This window comes from Ammospiza caudacuta, chromosome 1 (genome assembly GCF_027887145.1).
Source record: "Ammospiza caudacuta isolate bAmmCau1 chromosome 1, bAmmCau1.pri, whole genome shotgun sequence".
In the NCBI taxonomy this organism is placed as follows: domain Eukaryota; kingdom Metazoa; phylum Chordata; class Aves; order Passeriformes; family Passerellidae; genus Ammospiza; species Ammospiza caudacuta.
The window spans coordinates 54,762,986-54,788,485 of NC_080593.1; the positions used below are offsets into that span (position 1 = coordinate 54,762,986).

Genomic DNA, 25,500 nt, shown 5'->3' on the forward strand with positions numbered 1-25,500 from the left:
GCCCTTAAAACAATCTATAAGGAATGTATTATTGGAACATCCAGAAAACATCCTGTAACAGTATTCTCTTTAAATACTCTTTTCTTAGACTAATTTGAAATTACCGGTTTGCAAATATACATTTGCAGGACTTTGGAAATATGCATATTACTGGACTTTGGAAGCATGGTTTCTGTGGCTAGTTTTGCTATTGTTCTGCTGACAAATATAGGACAGTCAGTTCATTACTGTGTGCCTTAGTTTCTTCATTTGTAAACAGAGGATCGGAGGATCATTAAAATTAACTTTTTTTTTCATATTAAACAGGACAACTTCCATGAGCTGGCCCATTCATTGAATTTGCTTACTATTAAGAAACAGGAATGATCTAGTAGCCACTTAACCCTTTTTTACAGATATGCTATATTTCCTCTGTAGGAACAAAGCATGAATATTTCCACACCGTTTAATCTCAGGTTGTTTACACTTGTTCTTGGTACTTGAGCAACCTGCTGTGGTGGGGGAAGGAAGCTCTTGGAACACAAAGGAATTGCAACCCTTTCTAAAAGCATGACCCTAGAAGTTTAATGAATTGAGTAAGAGCAAGAAAACAGAGAAATGTGGGTCCTCCAAGTTTCTTTCCCAATCTGAACCCAGAGGCAAGCCTTCCATTCACTCTGGTTTCCTCTGCTTGCCTAGAAGATCCATATTTACCACATCTCCCTTCACCTTTGGGATTGTCCTTCCATTTCAGAAGTTCACTTCTTTGCAGTTTTGAACCACTCTATCACAGCTCTTTGCCAGACAGTATGGCTTTGAATACGAAGTTCTTGAAGCACTCTGACATTGGGATTCTAGCTTGGGGGTGATGGAAAGGGTGTCAGTTTAAATAAAGCTGAGTGCTTATGACAATTGAAAGTAGTTCTGTGTTAAGTGGGGCTTTCTCATAATGGAGTATGTCAGTGCTGACCACTCAGATGGGGGAAGGGAAAGGCTCTTGAGCAGTCTCTGTAAATAGGGTCCTGTCAAACCATTTGCGGGTTATAGTCAGCCAAACCTCGAGGGTTTGCACATAGGGTTTTTTAAAACCCAAACCCCCAAATGTCAACAGGGCCTGAAGCATCACATCTACAATGAATCTGCCTCACTAAAACTGAGAGTTGAAGGCTCCTGGATTTGGCTCTGTGCTGGGATATCACAATTACCACTTAGAGCTGACCACTTACTTGTAACAATGATGTGGAATCACTTCAGAAGAAGAGGTGTGTGGAAAAATGTTTACTTCCTGGTTAGCAAAAACCCATCATCTAAGAAGGAAACCATTCACAATGCTGAAGTCTGCAAAATCCTATTTATTAAATGTCACTGGAATCTTTAAGGAGTAGGGATTACTATGAAGACTACCTGTCTGGTCTTTTAACTTTCAAAGCTAACTACTTATCTTCAACTAAATAAACAAGCAGTTGTTGGGTTATCTGACCAATCAGTAAAAGGTCCCCAAAAACATGTGGGAAATGCATGTTGGTTTGAGTGGCCAGCTTACTTTTTTTTTCTGTTTTCCATTTGCCTGGCCAGGTAAGGACCAGAAGGCTGTGCTTTTTGGGTTTTACCTCAGTTGTGTCTCTTTTTGATTTTTCACTCCTATTTCTTTCAGTGGCTTTTTGTTCCATCAGCAATAAATTGACAAATGCTTCTAATAGTCAAGATGTGAACAGCCAAAGAGGAATCCCAATTACAGTGTCCAGGAAACATGCAGGCGCTTGAGCATTTCTCTATACAGAAAGGTGTAGTAGAGGTAGATCTTCTGCCTATATACACTTCACTGTGAAATTGTTCTCAGGAAGAATTTGCATTCCCCAGCCTACTGGACAGAGGCTCCTGGATGAAGGAGATAGTTGAAGCCTAAAACATACCCCTACATACCTCTACCTCTACATGTTTGTAGAAGTACAAATATGTATGCTCATTGGTACAAGCTGGGACAAGGAAAAGAAAAGGGAAGTTCCAGGAAGGGGAAGGGGGAGGGAGAGGGGAAGGGGAAGGGACTTTTCATGAGTACTATGTACTCTCCTGACAGTCTTTTTACCCATGCATTTCTTTATGTAGTCATGTAGTACTTCTGGATGAGGAGACTAACATCTGTACAGAAAACATGACACTTGGAAAGCCTATGCTTCCATTGTTCCCATTTCAATGCCTATCAATAGATTTATGCACACACAAACATGCAGGCATTCCGCATTCAGCATTCTGTCTTCAATTACTGAAGAGGGCATTATAGCTGCTGCTGGCTAAAATCAGACCTACCAAGCTAATCTTAACTGCAGGTTCTAATGGCAGAGATCTAGTCATTACATATGTCACACGGCCCTGCTACTTGGGCACTCAGTGCTCTAAGAGAAGCCTCTACCTAAATTATATTGCTCTGAATCATAAGCAATGAGGTTTTGTTTTCATTGCATGTACAATAGTCACAAATCGCTTCTTCCCGAAGCATCAACGTTAGCAAGTAATTTCCTGCAGTATGAGAAGATGACTAGATGGAATCTACTGGTTGTAAGTCCCTCTCATTCCCTCTACTTGCAATTCAGGGTTTCTTCTTTGGACAGTATTTACTCTGCTTTGCACTGAGCGTATGGGTCTTGAAGCTGTCCAAAGGGCCAGTTGTTGGTTTGGTCCTTTGTATCTCCACTTGGCTCTGAAATGTAGTAGGTATGCACTTGTAGTGGAATTCTGAGTTTAGTTTTCTCCAGAAGAAGTCTTGTCCACACAGGTCAAACAGGAGAAAAATGGTGAAAACTCAAGGCTTATTTTCGAGTCTGCTGTACCTGTTTTAAACAAAATACTTCAGTAGATACAGCTGGCTCTGCAGTAAGATATATTTTATGAACAGTGGTTTACTTCCTGACTTCCTACACCACTTCAATGAAAACTTTTCCTTTATTAATAACAGTAGGTCTAGGCTTTTTAGCCTCAGTTTCCAATCTCCACCATGCCATTTATGAAATTACCAGATCAGGAGACAAAAAGAATGCAAGTAGAATGGGACTGTGTATAAATTGATCTGTATTGAAAATCTCATCCCATTCTGTTATTTACTTTTTTCCAAGAAAAATAATTATATTTGTATAGGTATAGATATAGATATAGATTAGATGCTACATTACAAAGCCACAAGGGTTCCTGATCTTGTTAACATGATGGTTGTCATAGTTTGTTTTGTTTTGCATGAGCAAGAGCTCATTACTGAGAACCCTTGTCATTCACATCAGATTGTGTCTTAGTGGAGCACTTCTGAAATGAAAGGCAGGACATATAAATTTCAATTCAAATCTGTACCTTGGAGCCTCGCTGCCTCTAAAATCAATCACTCTTCAGGACAAAGAAAGCTTTACAGCTTGGGTTTTTACAAGCACGCCGTAGTCCCTTGTTCAATGTACTTTTAAGAAAGCCCAAAAGTGATTTTCACTTTCGAAAGTGATTCTCCACTTGGTTCTGGAATGTAGTATGTATGCACGTGTAGAGGAATTTTGAGGTTTTCTTCATGTTACATGTTCAGGCATTATTCCATCTGGTCTACTTGGCTACCTTCTGCAATAGGTTACTTGTACACTTGCAGTCTCCTGGACTCAAAAGATGTACAGTTCTTTGTAATCCTTGCAGTGCAGTTGGATGCCATGATGCAAACATACAAGCCATACCCTGTCTCAGCCAGAAAGTGTATAGTTATAGAGTTTGCTGTGCAAAAGAGGTGAACTAAAACTAAGTTTCACTGCTGGGGAGGGTAATTGCAGCACTGTTTTTGCAGCAATCCCCTGCCAAGCAATCCATAGACTGGCTGCTCTGGAGGGAATCACTTACCCTCCAATCTAGACCTAAGATGTCAGATAAGGAGTAGGCTGCAAAAAGTATTTAAAATAAGAAAGAAAACTAATGGGAAAGATTAAGATAATTTATCCTTGTATCATAAATCCCTTTGTCAGTATCTATTGCTCAAGTACCTGACAAACTTTTGTTTCTATCCTTTCCATAAAAGCCTCCATCATATGTAAAGCTGCATACCTTTCATGGTTTTATAATAAACTGGAAGTGAGTAACAGTGTGATATCAAAGGAAATAAAACTCCAGTTGCTATTGCTGCTGGGGTTGCCTTCTGAATGTGGCTTACACAATATTTCATCTGTGCTGACACCTTTCACTCTCAATTATTTGGCTGCTGTCAAAACAAATCAATCATATTATGGCACTGTGTCTTATGTTACCATTCCACTGAAAGTTAGCTGCATTAGCTTTGAAATATATGGTAGTATAAAATTTATCCGTATTATTTATTTAATACAACTTTGTCCCTTGTGAGTTATCTTACAAACACAGGAAACTCAAATTATCTGATGTTGAACATTGAATATACATAAATATCACTAAAAAAATTTAAAGTAATAGCACTCATGGGAACATAAATGCATAAAGATACACTTAATAAGTCTTACACTTAGAACCAATTATATTATTTTGAGAAATGGAGAAAATAGTATATGTTTTTAATTTTGTTTACAACTGGCAAAGGTGCTCATGTTAGACAAATGTAACATGAACAACCACACTTGCTAAAGCAGAGTAAAACAAATATGCAAAGAAGTGATTTGGTTACCAGTAAAATGAAAGGTGTGCAGTTGGGGAACTGAATATTTTTTTCAAGATGCTGCAGTGCTGGGAAAGGGGGAGCGGGGGATCCACATTCTTCTTTTACAGTTCACACGCACTGCTTTGGGAAAAGAAAAGCCAGAATCTTGAACAGAGATGCTGAAAGTGATCGTTCTGTTCAGATGTTAGACTTTACAGTTTTCAGAAAACAGGTTCAAAATTTGTTCTTGAGAGATTTTATCCTTTTAAAAATAACAAAGATAAAAGAAACAACTTTCAGGGTGTCAATAAGTGAAAAAAGAGTCTCTAAGATATGTCAAGTCTACAGATGATTAAGTTTAAAAGCAATATTTATGCTAAAAGCAAACAAACAAACAAAAAATTATAGCAGGCCATCATCTAAGAGCCTGTATGGTGCTGGAACTTATTGACCTGGGTTGAAAACCCCAGTACTTCTATGAGCTGGAAAACGTTACTTTAGATCCAAAAATAAGGAAAATTTGCCTTATTTTTACAAGTTCTGAAAAAAAGAGCCTAGGGTCATTTATGTCTATGGACCAGAATAAGATCTAGGAGTTTAGGACATTTAGATCTAGCTATGTGTGAGGAACTCCAGGCATCTAACAGTAGTGATTTAAGCCACTCTGTAGGAAAAGCATAACTGCTAACTGTCTACACATTTGTTTACAGGTGGGAAGACTTCAAAAAAATGTGCTTGACTTGTCCTCCATCATATGGAACACCTGGGCCAAAGTGCAGAGCAAGAATACAGGTCTCAGGTCTGTGCTCTCTGCTACATCTGTCAGAGTAACCAGCTTGCAAAGATGGAACATTCAAGGAGTAAAGGCAGCTTCAGGAAAATGAAATTGAGGCCTCAAGATTTTCATGAGAACAACTTTCTACCCAAAGGACATAAGATTCCACAGAGGTTTGGGGACAAGAAAATAGGAGGAAGTTTCACTTTTATAATTTCTGATGTTACCAGGTAGATTCTGTTCCCATTTATGAGGAAATCTCAGTGGCAGACAGATTTTTTTCTCAAATTAAAAACAAAAAATTAAAGATGCAAAAAATTTAAGATTTTAATGAGAAAGTCATAAGATACCTTCAGATTTTTCCATGACAAAAAAGAATAGGAGGTCTCCATAAAGAGGTATGGTTCTGTGGTACAGAACCACATAGACATTAAAGGAATTTCATTAAAAAAAATTGGTTCTCAGGCATTTAATTTGTATGTTCCATGCATTCAAAATTCACACTACCCTGTTGGTCAGTAAAGACTTTGTTGTTTTTATGAGTCCCTAAATGTAAATGTCCTTGATTACAATCTCACTGCTGAATCAGGAACACCAATCTGTGTCCAGGGAGTTTTTAAAGCATGAATCATAGTGATTTTATTAAAACAAATACCATGGAAAAACAAAGGAAATTAAACCACAAATACTATAAATGTCTGACTTAAACCTACTAAGGCAAGAATATTAAGAGTGAAGGTTGCAAATCCATTGTGGTAATCTTTTTACATCTCTCTCTATTGAAGTAGAGAGCCTTGGACCAGCATAAGAATCCTACATTCATATAGATGTGCCCATCAGTTTTTATGTGATCTAGGCTGTTTGCATGTGATTCACTACTGCATGTAGCACATGTGCGAAAATGCAGAGGTGAGGAACATAGTGACAAACACTATCTAGGTTTTTCACTAGATTTTGAAATTTCTTGACTTTGTCGGATTACAGTAAGCTGAGTGCTTCACATTATTGGAATGAGCTTTCTCTACGTTAATTTAAATTGTCACGGTCTAAATTCAAGAGAAGATTAAAGGCTTCTCAAAACAGGTGCAAAGATATACTTTAAACGCAGCATTAAAATGCACCCATGTTCTGGTTGATGGAAATTTCATTTATAATCCTGCACACAGAATATTCTTGCCAGGAGTAGTATCAGTCTGAGTCAGGGCTCAATAAAGGTGTACATTCCCAAAACGACCAAGTCTTGCATACCAATCACACCACAACTCCTAGCTTAATGGTCATGCCTGCCAAAGAATAATTCATCAATGGGGTTTTGGTGAAAACTTCAGGGAGGGTGAGGAGGTGCAGACTACTTCCATCTTTCCCATCTGCTTCTTGGCATAAAAGTCTGGAAATTTAGACTTTGCCGGTACTTGGCCTGCAATGTTTAAGTAGGTGCAAACATTTTGATTTCAGAATTTGATCTGCATCACATCATTACTTCTCACCAATGTTCCATAACCATCAGTAGCCAAAAAAAAAAAAAAAGGCATGTCTGTTTTGGGTGGAGATCAACAGAGCATTAAGACTACTGCATTTTAATGCCTCTGGTGGTAGGCTTTTAACTTATGGGGCAGAGAAACCAGACAACAAATAGCTAACAGTCTGGGACTGATCAATAAACAGCTAGTAACTAATAAAGACTTGAACCTTTCACGTTTGCTCTCTGAAGGCAGCAATTTGCCACTGAATAAGATGAGCAATTAACATGGGGCCAATGCATTCGCACAGGAGAAGCCTTGTGTTATGGGGAAAAAAACAAAACAAATAAACAAACAACCCAGTTAGATTCTTGCTAATACTACTGTCAAAAAACAGATTTTGTCCTTTCTTCCAAAAGCAAATGTTAGGCCTTCTTTAAAAGTACATTTCCTGGGAGACCCAGCAGAGACAGCTCATCTTCAGGGATCCCTGCATATTAGTTCAGTTATCCTACAACAGTGTGGATGGGATACAGCTGATAGCCTGAGGAAACCTGCTGTAGCAGCTGCTAATCCATAGACACTCTGTGCATGCCACGGTGTGCTTATGGATGCTCACATTTGTTTTATTTCTGTCCATGTACTGTGCTAGGGAGGTTTGTCTTGAGGGTTGGCTATCCCCTTCTTTGTGCAAGTGAGCCCTTCACAGTGACTGCATTTTGTGCAGCATTCATACAGTGAGAGGGGAGATATATTTGGTTTGAGGGCTTCACAGAAATTGCTATGAGTGCAGCACTTCTTCTTGGTTCTTGTCATTCATGTTCTGGTTATGTTAGTACACTGCAAAAGTACCTGGGAATAAACTATTCCTCTAAGTGAAACATCATTTTGATTATTACTGACATTGGTGCTCATTAAAATACATAAGTGAAACACTGCCTTTCTGTAGACTCTGAAAGCTATTTCATGTTACTTGAAGGGGAATACAAATGAATAGGGACTGCATCACTTTAGTTAAAAGGGAAAAATGTTCTAAGAAACTGGAATTTGGACTCTAGATCAGTAAGAAATTGAAGATTGTAGTTTGCTTCTTTTCTGTCTCTTTTTTGTTTTTCATCTCTCTCTGATTTCTGATTTTTAAGGTGTGTGTACATGCAGCAATGGAGACAGAGCATATTTACTTTATCTGTCGTACAATTAATAATACAAATCTCTGTTCAGAGGAAACAAGACCTAATAAATGTAAACAATAGGGTTTTTTATTTTTGTTACTATTGTCTTTACCTAACATTCTTTTTGACTGATCTCCATAGTAAAAAAAGCCTTCTTATTTTTTTTTATCATTATCTATGTCAACTGTAACCCATATCAGTGCATTTTAATGGCTGCCTCTTATCTCTCAAGGTGTTTAATACATTTCCCCTTCCATTGTATTGCTGCTAAAATATGACCTGCTGCTGTTTAAATAATGTAATTTAATGATTTCACATTTTCAGCTATGCAAGACTTCCTTTCAGCACTGAAGCCTTTCACTAGTGATTTAGAGAGATAGTTTGTTCTCATTTCTTTCATGACTCAAGACTGAGAAAGTTTGACTTGTAAATAAATTATTGACATCCACTCATGGATCAGTACAATGGGTAGTGGAAATAAAATACAGAAAGTTTCAGTGCCATGAGGCTACAGTCTCCAGCTTGTTGATTTCTTTTAAGCTTCCAGTGTCATCCTCTCTCTGTATTGGCACATATATCTAAAACACTGATGTGCCATTGCTGTGTGATAAAATATACTTGGACCAGCCCTTTGCAGAGAGACTCACTCCTAGACTGTTATCCATGGTGAGTGAGCACCCAGCAGTGAGCTGACAAAAACCACTGCCTATGGTGGGTTTAGGGTTGGTCAATCACTAGTGTTCTCATTAGAATGTACTTATTCATTTCTCCTTGTGAGATAGGATTAGGACAAAGACAAAACACTTTCTTTCCTCTTTAACATGTGTTCTTCTCAGAAGTGTGTACAGCTTTCCAGTGGTTCAACAGCTTGTCAGTGTCCAAAGCCAACCACAGGTTGGTTTCTGATCAGACATGGAAGAAACTGCCAACAGCCTCTCCCAAAACATCACTTCTGTGATGCAAAACCAACACATTGTCTAATTTCAATCATATATGCTATACTAAAAGAATAGCTAAAATATGTTAACCTTTTAGCTAAATCTGCTTTGGTTGTCATGGAAAAGAGACTAAAAAGAGAGGACAGAGGTTAACAACTCCCCAGGACCTGGAATGCCTCCCCATTTTTCAGTTATGTCAACAGGAAATTCACAGGGTTAAAATAACATAAAGAAAAGAAGTCAGAACAAACTCAGCTCCTGAACCCAAAAGGTTTCTTGTTCAGCTATACAAAAATATTACACTGAAACATAAAAATCAGATGGGCTTAAGGAGAGAATGTCTTTTCATGAATATCAGCTCCCAGGCATTACTGAATACTCTGAGATTAAGCAGCTACTAGTCCCTTGGAGAGTCTCTTGAGAAGGATAACTAAATTTAGAAAAAAAGAACATAGTCCTCCCAAAAATGAAAGAAATCTAACCTGGAAAAGAGATGCAAAAACTCAAACTGCTCAGCCCATAGAAAAGTTTCCTGAAGACAGGAAGATGTGTACTTACAATCACCAGTTTGGATGACTAAGAGAGAAGCTGTCAGACTACTTTCTGCATTAAGTCAATAAAAGCAGGCCAAGAACCAATGAACTAAGAGCAGAAGAGAGGAAACACACTGTCTTGTGGAGCACCTGCCTCATTTTGTCCTTCTCACAATGTCATAATTGTTGTGACACCTGCAAAATTTTAGGAAAGCATGGCTATATTCCACCTATATTCCATTTCTAAGAAATGATGAGTGGAAAACATGTGTGTAAGTTTCTTGGGATGTCATATTTTATGGATAGTTTTTAAACTTTTATCTTCAGTGCTTTTAGTGGATTACACTAAAAAGTTATTGTTGCTGATTTTACTGTTTTCTTCAAAGATCTGTCGATGAAAACTCAAAATTCCACAGGTGTTATGTTCAGGGATTTCTTCAGAGATTTCTGTTTCTACTAAGGTAGATACTTTTATTCTGCCACCCTCTTCCATCTCAGTGAATTGTATTATTTGCATATTAGTTGTGCATATGAAATTTGCTTACTGAAGCCAGGGAAAACATATTTTCCTAAGTTTCACAGCAAGAATTTACACATTCACCTCTGTTCCTTCTGTTTGCCTACGCTGGATGTATTTGATACAGTACAGCGGTGTATGTGGCAAATGCCAGGCTGTAATGAGCAGAAAGAGAATAATCAAGTATGTAGAAGAAGAAGAAAAGACATTTTGGAAGAGGTTTGGTCTAATTCCTATCAACTTATTGGTGGATCAGGACCATATAAGTTAAGACAAACACATTTGGGAGAAAAATATTTTTTATAACTGGCAAGTGAAGTATAAGCATTATCACTAATTTATACTGTGTGAGCAATCATTAATTGCTCCATTTTGAAATAAACTCTTGATTTCTCATTTTATGTGCTTAATATATCTTCTCTGTGATTCCTATCACTGAGTACTCTTTTCTCTTTTCAAAAACAAGAATTTTCATTGTTTTATCTAGGCACTCGGAGATTTCATACTTATCACCCTGAACCGGACCTGAAAGTTCCTCAGAAGAAAATCATTTAAACATGTATGTGGCACACAAAAAATATAGTAAGAATTACTCCCTTGATCAACATTCAGTATGAATTCAAGTACTCTGTCAGATCAGACCTTTTCTGAATTCATACATTATTCAAAAAGTTTTAAGGGTATCTTTTGAGTTACCTAGCTGGGGTAGTTTGCCATGAAGAGTTTCAGAAGTTTACTTACAAAAGAAGAAAAACAGTAGAAGACCCAGCTCACAGGAGCTGTGGACATCTATGCTTGACCTCATTGAAAATTCAGGAACAGCAGATGTGATGACAGGATTATTAAGACAGTTGGAAAACAGCATGAAAACATGTCATCCCATTATCTAAGTTGGCCATGCTACAGTGAGGTTAGGAGATGGAAACTGGTGATAAGTGTCTGATTTCACCAAAAGAGCAAGAATTACCAAACTGTGTTCAAGCATGGGCTTTTATGAGTATACCTATAAAAATGTCTACAAAAGAGAATGCACATTCTATGATTATTTTCAACCAACCACAAAAAACAACAACAACAAAAACCAAACAAAAACTAACAAACAAACAAACAAACAAAAAACACCAAAAAAAAAAAAAAAAACAAAACAAGAAAACTTCCCAAAAAACCAGGGACCAGAAGTCAGTCAGACTCAGTGGAACTGATGATACCACACAACACTCTCACCTGATTCCTATCTTCATTCATGCATGCATTAGACAGTGGGCTACAGAGCAAGCAATGGCAGTTTTCAGCTATGACTCAGGAAAGTAGGAGCTATCTTGACCAGGTTACTTTGCTGCCTTGTGTATCAGTTTCACTTCCAGAAACTGAGGGCAGGCAGTAGCACTTGCTTGGGTGATCGGGAAGGAAAGGTAGGGAAGACAACAAACGGCAACACAACTAAATAAATTCATGAGATTTATTCCTTTCAGATACATTATGGAGGGTGTGATTGTGTTCATAGACAGGGAACTGAACCTGCTGCTCCTGCAAGTCCCTATTTGATCCCAGGCTTCTAGCTACCTGTAAAGATTATAAAGGAAACCTTTTCATCTCCTAAGGTCATTGCTTGCAAAATTTATTTGGCAGCAAAGTTACATCTTTTAGCTAGCAATTAGACATCCATGGCTAAACGAAAGAGCAAAGGTTGCCTGGCGTAATCCCTACCCTCCAGTTTTGCAACCTGGGATGAATAAATGACGTAAGAACTGCACAGGCTTATGTTTATTTATAATACTACATACCCAGCAACTCTAACCTGGAGCACTCCAGAGTGGAAGGATACATTTTTATAATGCCTGTTTCTTCATTAAGATTTCATCATCCACCTACGCTAAAAAGCTACTTCCCCTTCACTTTGTTATATCTGCTTTTACCCGCTCCTGTTCTTGCATTATTTTTTTAATCTCCCATTCCTACTTTACATGCACTCTCAAATTTTAAACAAGCAAAATTTGTGCATTAGTGTGTCCTTTTCATCTATCATTTATGAATGACAGGTTCTTTGGTGCAGCTTAATGGTATGAGAGAGACATTATTTTAAACATTAAAGTGAAAACCATTTACAACTATGATAAGAGAGGTCTGTTGACATTAAACTTTAAAACATGCACAAGGTAAAGGCAAGTAGTTGCTCCCAACAGGTGAGAGTACTATGCATGTGCTTTGTAAGAGAGTTTGTTCAACACAAGAGCTGTCTCTTTGTTTTCTCTATTTGACCACCTGTAGGATCTGGTGCCTCAAATAATGCATCTGGTAATCAGCAGCCACCAGAGTTTAATGACTAAAAGGTATTTAGGGCACAGTGCAGAGGATTAATTTTTTTAAATTACCATTTTGTTGGAGGAAAATGTTTCGTACCATTTACATTGGAAAGAAATAATAAATAAATGAGTTAAAGCTTCCTTTTTACACTTCCTGCTCACACCTTCATCACTTTCACACTGGACTATCACTTCCTTTACTGTCCTCATCCATTAAAACTACACAATTCTGTTGTAAGATATTGGCTAACACTTAATCTTGCTATATTTTGTTCCATTCTATTCAGAAGCAACTACATTTTGAGAAATATCAACATAGTTAGGAATGGTAAATAAATACATCTGTATTTCATATCATATGTACTTGAACTGAGTACTGTTCCTAACAGTGTCAGACACACTGATTGAACAGGGGAAAAAAGGGATCTTATAGAACTGCTTTCAGTCTGATTTTAGACCACAGGGAAAATGTAGCAGATCCCTCAGGGTAGAACCATTGCAAGCATGGTACAGCTCAGACAATAGAGAGGATACATACAGACATTAACTTTTTCCTAGTTACTTTGGAGTCATGCAACTCTCTCCACAACTTGAAAGAGGATGGCAGAACCTTACTGATAAAGCAGACCTCCCACAGCAAGAACAAAAACATATATCTAGGGCATGGATGACAGATGAGAAAACTCTGATTTTATTCTAAATTTTATAAAAAGATATTTTCATGCAATACTGTATTTTGCCTCTAATCATACAGTTGCTTTAATCAAAAGTGGTGAAACAAGTTGTGTGTTGCAGTCAACTTGCTTGGAGGGAAGGAATAATGGTCTCAGAGGGACCTTGACAAGTTTGAGATGTGGGCTGAAGCAAACCTCATGAAGTTCCACATAGCAAAGTGCAAGGTCCTACACCTGGGTCACTGCAATCCCAGACACACCAATGGCTTGGGCAGAGAAATGATTGGGAGCAACCCTGGTAAGAAAGGCCTGGGGCTGACAGGTGATGAAAAACTCAACATGAGCCTGCTGTGTGTGCTCACAGCTCAGAAAGCAAATCAAGTCCTGGACTGCATCACAAGGAGCATGGCCAGGAGGTCAAAGGAGGTGATTCTGCCCCTCTGCTCACATGTCATCCCACCTGGAGTATGCACAGCTTGGGTGTCCCCAAGATAAGAAACATGTGAAACTGTTGGAGCAAGTCCAGGGGAGGACCATGAAGTTTTTAAGAGGACTGGAGCACCTCCCTTATGAACACAGGCTGAGAAAGTAGGAGCTGTTCAGCCTGGAGAAGATCACATGGAGATCTTATGGCAAATTTCCAGTATCTGAAGGGGTTCCACAAGAAAGCTGGAGAGGGACTCCTCACCAGGATCTATAGAAGGACAAGGAATAATAGGTACAAAAAGAAAGAGGGAAAATTTAGTTTAGATATTAGGAAAAAAAAATTGCTGGGAGGGTGATAAGACAGTGGAACATGTTTCCAAAGGAGGTTGGGGATGTCCCAGCCTTGACAAGTTGGGTAAAACATTGAGCAACCTGGTCTAGGGGGAGGTGTCTCTCTCCATGGCAGGTGGTGTTGCGACTAGATGATCTTAAAGTCCATTCCAAACCCTTGATATTCTATGATTCTGTTATTCTATAGTTTGAAATCTCCAAGTGATCTGTGAGTAGAGAACATTGATCATTGATGACAGAAAAACCTAATGAGTTATTCAAGTGGTTTGCATAACTGACCCACAGAATCTAAGATGCAAACTCCAATATGTTTCTATAAAAAGGCAAATAGCCCTTAAGTATCTCTCAAGCATTCAAAAACAATCCAGGTATTACTTTTCAATATTCACGGAGAGCAACATTTAATTTGAAAAAGATATCACTCAGTTTAAAGAAAGAGAGGGCATAAAACATGTGAAAGAACCTGTTTGAAAAATTATGAACATGACTTACCTTGTAGATTTTGCAATGGCAAAGTCATGATGCCTCCTGCTGCAGCCGCTGCTACCAGTCCTTGGATGTTGGTGAGATTTGCTGTAGGTAGAGTCAGGACGAGTCCTTGCTGGCCCCCCAGCTGCCCAGCCATGTTGAAAGGAATAAGGATTGGCTGATTCAGGGCTGGAGTGCCTCCTGGCATCACCCCTGCTACTGCTGAGGCTAACTGTTGGGCTGTCAGTAGTGGCTGTAAGAAACCACAGATGCAAACCTATTTCAGTGCGTATGACTCAGTATTACACACTTTCAACCTTCTTGCTTGAGATCCTTTCGTGTTCCATTACAGACATGCACTGCTTCCAGTATCTTAAAGCATACATTTTCACCAACACAGAAAACTTTGACAACTATGACAGTCTGAAACTGTAAGCCTCAGTCAAACAGCATAGTAGCAATCCCAGCTGAATCTAGACTGGAAAATTCATTACACATACACCAAAAATAATTTATGAGTGAAAGAAGACGTAATTCAACTTAGCCTACAAGTACTTAAATGCCAACATTTCCCAAAAATTCCTGGCTGTATACTGATTGATAACAGCAGAAAACACTAGTGACAGCTACCAGAAGCTTTGTGGACCAAGACTGTCCTGGGAAGTGGAAGAATATTGAGTATCTTCTTAGAGTATAGCTGAACCTGGATAAAATTGTGATGTAGGATAGGAAATATTTTAAAGTCTTATAAAATGCAATACTACTTTGTCTACACTTTGCTCTAAAGAAAAGAAATATCTGATATAAAAGATAATGAAATACCTTTACTAATACAGGAGTTCTGTGTGACAGACAACTGTCAGAGACAATAATTCTGCATTAAAATTGCATAAGATTTTCAATATTAAATTATTATATTAATTTCAGAAGTAATTTACATAAGAAATTACAATATTTTAACTTCCTAAATATGCAAAACTTAGGTTTTATTTTAGAAAAGCAAACAAAATATAATCCTGCCAAACTTGACTTTCAAAATATACATGATGCATATTCTCTTTTTGTACCACTGAACGCAGCCAAAGAGATTCACATTTTCTACATTACACATATCAAAGATGATCAGTCACAGTTATTTATTGTTCACCAAATTGCACATCTCAATTAGTTGAAAGGAAAGATACTGACCTGAGGCCCAACAGAGAATGCAGGATGGGACTGACTGGGTTGGTGCTGGTCTGCTGGGCTTGTATCAGGCAGCACTGTGTTTCCTCTGGCCTCTGAAATTCAGAGAACAGACTGACTTTAATATCAAGCCTGGGGACTGCCACATCACCTTCTACTCTGATGTCACATAACATGAAGCTGAAAATGATATGTTAAAGTGCTTTATCAATAACTCAAGCACTCAAATTGCTTATCAGCTGCATAAATTATGCTAACGTTCATTCAGACCAGCCAGCTCATTCAAAGAGTTACAGAAATCTGACAGCAGTGAAACTGAAGCTATCATCAACCCAGCTAATGTGGGTTGCATTATACATCAATTTACATACAGCACATGAGCACTCCGTGTGTGTAGGAACTGCATTTTTTACGCTTAGGTGAGCATCAGCCATTGCAATTTCTGAAAACAAAAATTATCTGAAAAATAATCAAGTCACATCTACTTTCTATCTTAATAAAGTATTTTCTTTTGTCAGTTACTGAGGCAGCAAATGCTGTACTATGCACAATAAAAAGGCACTATGAAAACTAGTATGCTTCCATATGACAGCTTGTTTTTTAAATTGCATGTGGGGGATTAGAAAAATTCTGCAAAATCAAGGATTTCCAGCATTTATTGAGATGATCAATATCCAACAATCAAACAAGATGCTGGGTGCTAATGACTTGCTAAGCATAGAACACAGTCCAGCCCTGCTAAATTTTGCTGAAATCTGCAATACACATTTGAAAGGGAGGAAGAAAATTAAAAACATCCTATCAGTTGTAAGAAAGTACCAAGATGTTTTAAAAACTAGATCCCAATCCTCCATTTCCTCTGGGTGAAGGGCTCAACTGATTCCCAACTTTTCAGTGATGATGATCAGGCCCACATTGATTATTGAGGTTGTAAGAATGACAGCAAGTATCACATGTAGCTTCAAGAGTACTGTAGTCTCTTATAAAGAAATCCCTGGCAAAGGCATCAGGTATCCTGACTGGTATGATAACTTCTGTTTTGGGTTTTTTTTTCTGATGAGTGGCTGAAATTTCATTCTGAGTAAACCTTAACAAGACGGTCTTTTCTAATGTTTGTCCTATGAATAGCAAGATAATTCAGAAAGAGTTTCTTGGCAAACCCTTGTGCTGTAAGGAAAAAGGATACGATTCTGTCATAAATTTTAAAGAGGGTATTATCAGCTCATTTAAAACAAATTCTTTTATATATTCTCCAAGGGGAAAAACTTATAAATAATGGAAATGTGGAAAAAAACCCACCTTCACCACATTAGGGTTCAAATAAAATTGACTGCTACATATTATTCAATTGACTCCCATCTCTACAGCAAGCTGTCAATCATAACAGCATTTTAGAATTGGATTAAACAATAAATGTGCAGATTTATTATGCAGAAATCTGAAAATCTGATTAATTTGTAATATCTTAGTGTGGTCTTAAAAATTCAGAAATGGACATTGCTCCGGGAATACTTACAAATGGTCTGTTGAAATATCTGATTTGGAACTAATAAAAACATACAAACTTGCTGACATTTTATAAAGGGAATTCTACAGAAATATGTTTGCCATTTTAATGACCATTGTCATTTAATAATGAGAATAAGCTGACCTACTATAATCAATGAGGATTCAAAAATTGCCTAGTAACATGCAAAAAGAGACACAGACACTAAATTTTTTATCTGCAATTTACTCATTCAAGTTAAATGAAAAGAGAAAAGCATAACTAGATATGCGCAATTCAGTGAAAACTGTTTCTTTCAAATGCAGAGCAATTCTAGTGCTGATGCCACCCCTAAGACCAAAACCAGGGTTTCCCCAGTGTTTTGTCCTCCTATACAAAATAAAGTGCTATGTTCCTAAGCATAATTTTTCCTTTGGTAATTTCCACATACTGTTGTGGTCTTTCTTTTTTAATCTTCACAGCTGTATGTGTAAAGTGACGTTAGATCCAAGGCTCAATACCAATGAAAGTATCACTCTCCATTAAGATCAAATATAAGTCAATTTTGTTTTATGTTATTTTAAGGGCTGTGAGTTTTGTCTATGTGTGTGATTTAATCAATATTAAAACAAGCTCCTGATAATATGTCATATCATTAAATAATCTAATGAAATCTTTGGGAAAAAAACAAAACCAAAGGCGTTAGAGTTAGATTTTATTGCAATTTTTATACCTTGAGCTCTCAGAAAATATGTAAGAAGTTCTGAAGTAATATGCCTGTTTTATAGTATTCTTTTTTCCATGGTGCCCATCCAAAGAACCACTGATTTCTTTTATCTGTACCATAATGATTTTTCAATATTTGATCACACAATCTTTATGTAACACAAGTTGGTTATATTGGACCATCAAGACAAAATTAATTACACTGCTTTCCTTTTTCATTGTACTAATTGAAATCACATAGGATTACATTCCTGTCACACCACAGATGATTGTTTTGGGTTTTTTTATTTCAGTGCTCAAATGCTCTGCCTGCTGCTCCTAATTCAGTTCCCATAGGGTGCAGTCATCTCAAGAAAACAGCATACACTTTCATGTGGTCTTATATGGCATCCTATATGAAATTATAATCCTGTATTCTCTGACTGAAATTCTCAGATCTCTCCTGCCCCTTCTAATCTACCTGCTATAACAGACACTTAAGAGTCAAGAAAATGTACAAGAAAATCTCCCTGCTGGGCTGGCACTAAATACAGGGAAGCAAGAATTTCAGGGTAATGTTTGTTGCATCACACAATGACAGCATTTTTTCCTTGCTGTATGCTGCATTCACTGACACACATAGGTCAACACTGAAGAAGGCAAGGCAGAGCACAAAACATTGCTAGAAGGCTACTTTTTCTTTTCTGCCTTTTGTTTCTGACTGGGGGGATTCCCCTGATTTCAGAGGAGTCAGGGAGCTCTGTCTATTGGTGATTTCTCTACTAATTCTGCTTCAGAGATTCATTACTATGAATTTGGAAGAGTGCCTTCATTAAGACCAACTGCCCTAAACTGGCAGCACACAATCCCCTACACTGTTTCTTGCCAATGTTTTACTGAGTTTATTTGGGAGTTGGTTAATTCCACATGCTGGAACGACCTCTGCAGGTAAATTATCCCTTTGTCCAAATTCCAGTCCTCAGTAATGAAAATGGACTGTCAAAATCTAGCCTAGATTTTCCACTTGTCTGATCCAGGCCTACTGTTACCTCCCGTGTAGGTTGAACTCCAACTCTGCTCAGCCTTCTGTCAGTGAGGGGTCTGCCAGCAAGGAACCAGGACTTATAACAACCCCTTTGGAGCTGGGGAACTACCAGCAGTACCTTCTCTGTTTGCAACTCTGTTTTGCAGAAATTCTACCCTCATTACAACCCCGACTCCTGGTGCATAAGGAGCAGGGGGAAGGCAGTAGCAGGGCTGCTACTCTGAGAAGAGAACCAATTCTCTTTAACATTGTTTGCTCAGGCAGGGCTCTTATAATGAATGAGTCCTGACAACACAGCCTAAGTCAATGAGCTTGCTCAATTGTGCCATATGAACAGACAGGAGTGCCATTGCCATAGTACTGCCACGACTGTAGGCAAGGCTTTAATATTTAATAAGGAGTATTCATCATACGTGATTCATCATAAATTAATTATAAATTATATAATACATACCTCTCATCTCACCAAGGGACTGGAAGGGCATGACACAAAAAAAAGGATTGAAGTGCACTGTAAACACTCTAAAATTGCCTTCTTAAAATAAAATATTATTTAAAATAAAGCTAAGTAAAACAAAGGCAACCTTCTTCTCCCCTTATCAAAATGAGAAAAAAATTCCACAAAACAAGTGAAAAGCCATGTTGCACAATATCTGGTTTAGAAAACAGAAAACAACGAGAGAAACATCAGAAGAAAAAAAATCCACATCTCAAGGCCACAAAGCTTCATACAAAATTACAGCTGTAAATGTACTGGTTATAAAAGACTTTCCATCGTTTGCTTCCATTTTGTTTCTTACACATTTTCAGCAACACAACAGGTAACTCCGTTCTTAGTGTCTTCCAGTGCCCTGTGAAGGTGAGAATGCTCCAATGCCCCACTTTACAACTAATTGGGAAAAGAGACTCCAATATGGATTCTCAAATAAGCACAATTTAGCTGATCTCCTCAGCTCTAGAGCCACAGTTCAGGAAGGCATGGGTCAAAACACAAAACTGCTCTGCAGGTCCTTGGCTGCTCCAGGGCTGCAGCAGTTCTGACAAGGTGAACCTGCACGTGCTCCCCAGCATCCTCACTTGGATGCAATGCCTGGCCCAGCTGCCCCTCTCACCTGGTCTCTGGTCCTTGCAAGGAAGCTACAGCTGACTGAAAAATGGTACAGAACAGTGTCACAGCATTGACTGCATTAAACTGGTACATCCAGCTCCACCCTGGCGCTTCTGTGCGTGTGTGCTTGTGCCTGCTCAAAGCCATGGTGCACCCTGGCATCTCTTCTCAAACTCTGCACCAAAGCTCACTCAAAGCCAATGCTCATACCAAAGCATAGCACTAATCTCAGCAGATGACCTGGATATGAACAACTTCCTCATGGTCTTCATGAATGAATTCAATATGTCTCACATTTGTATCAAATTCAGGGATATGCTGGACCATCTCTCCTTAGCACTCAATGCTTTGAAAAATGACCTGGATCAAATTCAATAATACTAAATTTTCAGTGATCAAAAGAATATATGAATCCTTCTGAGATATCAGAAAATATTTCAAATGCATTAACATTAATAAAAGAACACATTTCAAGCAACAGTTGATATTAAATCTTTAGCTAGTTCCACAATGCAACATTAAATTACTTTTATTTATCTGTCAGTAACCATAACAATAAGAAATCAAGAGTAGACTTTTTTTCTTACTCACTGAGACAACTCACATCAACGATACAGCTTTAAGAATTAAATCATTAAAGTGAAAATACTGCCTGTGAGAAAAGTCTTATGTTTGAAAAACTAAAAAAAAAAATAAACTAAAGAATCTGAGCAAAACACTGCTGCAATTAGATCATAATCAAGAAAAAACCCACAACTTTTTAAGGAAATTAAATAGCAACTAATATGATTCAAATTATCAGGCATGGTGTGGGAAAGTCCATAATCTCTGATCAAAGCAACTCAGCTCCTCACTGAATGAAACCTTAACTCTCAGCAATTATACTAAGAGCAGTCTCGCTGAACAAAATTTAATAGCTGAAAGAAAAAGATTCAACTGATAATGAAAAAAAAATATAACATTCCCTCTTCATTCTGCCACAAACCACCACATTTTGGCTCTTAATTTCACTATTTTAATTTTCCTGTTGCATCAGAATTTGGACGTGTCAGGAGGAAGCATGCACAAACTACCACATTGTAAAACCTTAGTAATCAGTTTGCTACACAAAATTTCACAAACACACCTAAATTTTACAATACTTGCAGGAGACAAAATTGAGATTTTATGCTGATTCCATTTTACATTGTTATTTTCCTATGGTTTTCAGAGGAGATATTACTGCTATCTCAGCAAAGAAAATCAATCTCATAAATTATATTAGAATAATGATTCTCCCACTAAAAGATATGAATTTAAGCTTAGACCTTCCATATTTCGTTTGTTAGACAGTTGTCTCTTTCCAGTCCATGACCAAGATGTGGCACAAAATTCACTCCTTTGGATTGTATAAAATTTCCCTAGGTATCAGGTTATCACACAGATGATTCAGCAATTAATCTTTTTCTGCTGACCTGTACTTCAGATTTTAATTTTTTTTTAATTTTTAGGCTGTAATTTCACCCTCAGAAAGAGACACAAACAAATATGTAGAATTCTGCATGTGTGCAGACTTACTACTAGCACTTGTTAACTCTGAAACCTAATAAAATTGCAATGTTGATGTTATGATTTTACTGTTCAATCATTTCAGCACAACATACAAATGCTGTGCACATCTTCTACAATGTCAGATTGTGTCAACGTACATAGCTCTCATTCTTAATTTTCTCCTTCCTATGTACAAAGCCGTTCTAGTTTACCTTTGAAAATATTTGTGGTGTGATAAGGGAATGGTATATTGATTTACCATATTGACATATATGTCAATGCAATATACTCTACAGAAGAGCTAAAAATCCTGCATTGAAAATGCATTGAATTAGACATCAATATGAATAGAGCAGATTTGCTTTACTCAGTGTATCATTCAGTACTTAAGCAAGTAAAACACAACAGTTTTATACTTATCTGAAATTGCCTCGCAGTTGCTACTGCAAAGCTACTAAAATCATCTGGAGAGCTCAAAGTCATTCTGCCAGCAGAGTATAGAATACTGTCTTTGCCTGGTCCCTGGAGATATTTCCTCCTAAAGGATCTTCTCCCACAAGGCACATGCAGTAGATGAAATCACTGTCCTCATTACCCCTATGCACAGAGCTTGGTTTGTATGCACCTGCATCCTTCTTGATTAGGACTGATAACATTAAAACTCCATGACTCTTTATAATGAAAATCAGATTATTAAAGTGATTCGTGTTACAGAGGAATTCTTCTGGGCAACCACAAGTTATAATTACCATCCAAAAAAAACAACCATACCAATGCACAAAATCACAAATAACTCAAAATCTCAGTTCTCCCAAGGGCCTTAAATTTTCCTTTTTCCCATCTTTATTTTTGGTCCTCTTTCATTGTCTCATCTTTTCTTTTTTCTCTTTACCATATGTGAAATTTTTTTCTTATTGTTGCCTATATGAATATTCTTCCACTTCAAATACTTCATGTGAGAAAAGAAGTGTTGCTACTGCAGAAAAGATGAAGGGATATAATTGCAAAAGTATGTTCTTTATTCAAAATAGACTCATTCTACTTTTCTTCACCCACAAAGTACAGTGCATAAAAATCCCTTGTTAGTGGTACATACATTTTTTATGAGTTGGACCCTTCATATTGAGAGTTCTAGTTCCTTCTATACTGTCTGCATTAGCACAAATATTAAGGCCACAATACCATATCAGTCTCTGAATTCCTACAACATTTCATGCTCACTGTTTGTGGCTAGTGCTGGTGAATGCAGGGATGATAAAGGTGACTTACCAGAAGATGGACAGTTGAATGCATTATTACTTCATCTTGGACAGCTGATCACTGGCTAAGAAGGCCAGGAGGCTTCTCTAAATTAAACTTTCCTTTCTTTCCACCCCTGGAAGTTTACTAAATGCCAAAGAGTGAGCACATTAAAGAACATCTATTTTGGAACAACTGTTACAGTTTGCCATCTTTATAGCTATCTTAGATATTTTTAGGATTTTTTTACAGTGCTTACCTATGTATATTGGTTTCATTCCTAATAGGGAAGAGGGCAAGCTTTCCATCAAAAGCCCAGTTTGCCAACACTCACCCTCCTTACCTGACTTCTGTACCCTTCCCCCAAATAAGCCAGACTATGAAGATATCTTATAATGCTGTTTGTCTGAGGAATCCTGCACAGTTACTTAGTATGTGTTTGGCTGCTGGCACTACAGCCTACTGAAAGCCAGGCAATACATGTGGATGATCTCTGCACAGTAATTCAGGCTTCTGGGTGGAAGAAAAGCATAGTATGTCTTACATATTTTGCTTTTTACAAGCCGCATTGATAGACTAATTTCCACAGAGGGCACAGGTAGGCAGCCAGTGACAGTAATTCAACTCACAGCTTTGACAAGGGACTGGAAAGAAAAAGCTGTAAGGTGAGAAGCAGATGAACCTAGTATTTTATCAGTCTGATGAGGACCTGTTTAAAAATTCAAATCACCCAGTCTGGTGAGAGAACATCCAGTTAAGGAAGGAAGTATTCAATTAGACCTGGTAAAAGCACCTCACAGGAGAGTCACTGTTCAGCAAGGTGCACCCCATAATATTATGTTAACTTCTACTGGAGCAATCTGACCAGCAAGTATGGTAAAACAACAGTAGTTTACCATCATTGCTACTGAGTTCACTGGTTTCATCCCTGCAGAGTCTTTAACAATTTTACACTCTCTGCTGTGGTCTTTACACGGCCCTGTGGGGCAGCTCCATCAAGTGCCTCATTACAGGTTGTTCAACTGTTCAACTTCACTGAGACTCTTGAAAGAGCCATCCCACAGAGTGTAGAAGTCCAGTTGAGATTCAGAAGGAAACCTTAACAGTGGCAGCAACTCTGTATGCAGATCTCACTCTCCTAGGTCCAAGTACGCCACAAAACTAGCAGGCCTTCATTATAAATCTATTTAGCTGCACAGGTATCTTCAGAGGGTCCCAGCTACAAAAATACAACAGCCTTCCAAAAGCAACTGGTACCATTTGATATCTGCAGCAAGTTCTCATGATGTGGCTCAGCAGGGTGAGACATTATTTCAAATGAAAATGTTGGCTGGAAGCTGCAGAAACTTACGGTATGCATACCTCCAGACCTCATAAATCCTGAACTGAATTGACTTCCTTCTCTTTATTATTGTCTGGCATCAGTTGTAGCGGCTATTTACAATTTTGCCAGGAGATTTTGCCACTTTATATCTATGTTTTTAAAGAGCATTCAGTCTTACAACCAGGTCTTGCAAAGTATGTCAAGCCTTACCATCACTAAACCAAGTTTACACCACACACCAAGAGCTCTTGCTTTGTACCCCTCCTCATCCCTTCAGCACTTCCCTCTTCCACAGATCTAAAGTTGAAAATACAAAAGGCAGCAAAAAGACTAGTAGCCAACATCATCATAGCGTCTGGTTTTGAGGAGCTATTTGCCAATCAGCGATAATAAACCACTCTGCAGCAGCCACTAAATTAATATTTTCTACATTGAAAATACTCCAAAATAGATCTCCATAGAAATAACAAAGTGGCTGACAAACATTTGGACACTGTTCCTGTAGCATGTTTATCTTGCCTTTATGTGAGTCAAAATCCCACTGAATTATAAATGTGCTGGATTAATTTCCTAGGAAAAGTTGGAGAATATAGCACAGGGTAAAAAAACTTTACATGTAAGATGCATACATCCCAGGACAGCTGAATTTCGTTAAAAGATCTCTTGGTTGGAAATGCCTTGTCATGACAAGACCTCTTTGTAAAAACATACCATGAAGAAACAAAAAAGCAAAAGGAAGCCATACGACTTAGCTTTGCCAAAATAGCAAGTGGCAGGCAACTTGCTTCAAATACGGCACTGCAGCACATCCTAACAGGATTAAATTTTATGGAATAAAATGTTTCTAATCCACAAAAATATCTGTCTTCACATATATTCATATGCTTCTCTAAATATAGATACATGATTTGAACAAATCAGTTTCCTAAATCACTTTCATTTTTAATATTATTTTTCTGGTTATTTTTTCAGCATTGCAGTAACTGAAAAATAACTACTGGTAAAATATGCTATTAATTTAAGTGCATTCATAGCATGTTATGTTACTAATAGACTTGGGTAACACTATTTCTTTATCCTTTTTGAAAAGCATTATTTTATTGTCCTCCTAATTTCCATGATTTTACTTCCACTTAAAGTCAAGTGAAGGCTTTGCAGAATTCTATTATATTATTGTTCTGTCATTATTCTAACTCCATTACACAACTACACAAAACCAGCATCAGTTTCCATTTGTCATATTACTTACTTTGAGGATTAGGTCAGAACTCAGACTACGTGCATATGCCTACTAAACATAATTTGGAGTTGGGCAAAAAGTAATCACTGATTCATTCTAAAAATGCTTTTTGAGGAAAGATTCTTTCTGAAAAGATTCTTTTAAAGAAAAAATTCTGAAATAGTTTCGGAACCATTACAGAGTTCTGTAAGAACTCTTACAGAGTTCTGTAATAATTCTGGCATCTGACTTAGACCCACCCAGTCCTTTAGAAGAACCTAGCTATATTTACAAAATATAAAGATAACATTTAAAGGTACATATAGGCAAACAGATTTTAACTTCTTTGTCCATACTCCCAAATGAACAAACAGAAGCCACTCTTGGTGTGGAAGACACACAGTTATGCTCACATGGTGCTCTACAAGTGCAAGCTGTT

General features: G+C 37.7%; 1 protein-coding gene across 3 annotated transcripts in view; it reads right to left on the bottom strand.

The window, feature by feature from the left end:
* Positions 1-25,500, bottom strand: part of POU6F2 (POU class 6 homeobox 2) — a 323,386-nt gene that overhangs the window by 172,476 nt on the left and 125,410 nt on the right. For all 3 annotated transcript variants that reach the window (XM_058817082.1, XM_058817100.1, XM_058817090.1), the window contains exons 3-4: positions 15,409-15,500; positions 14,245-14,473 (exon numbers count right to left, since the gene is read on the bottom strand). In XM_058817082.1, the coding sequence (XP_058673065.1) occupies positions 14,245-14,473; positions 15,409-15,500 (321 nt within the window). The remainder of the gene's footprint in view (positions 1-14,244; positions 14,474-15,408; positions 15,501-25,500) is intronic.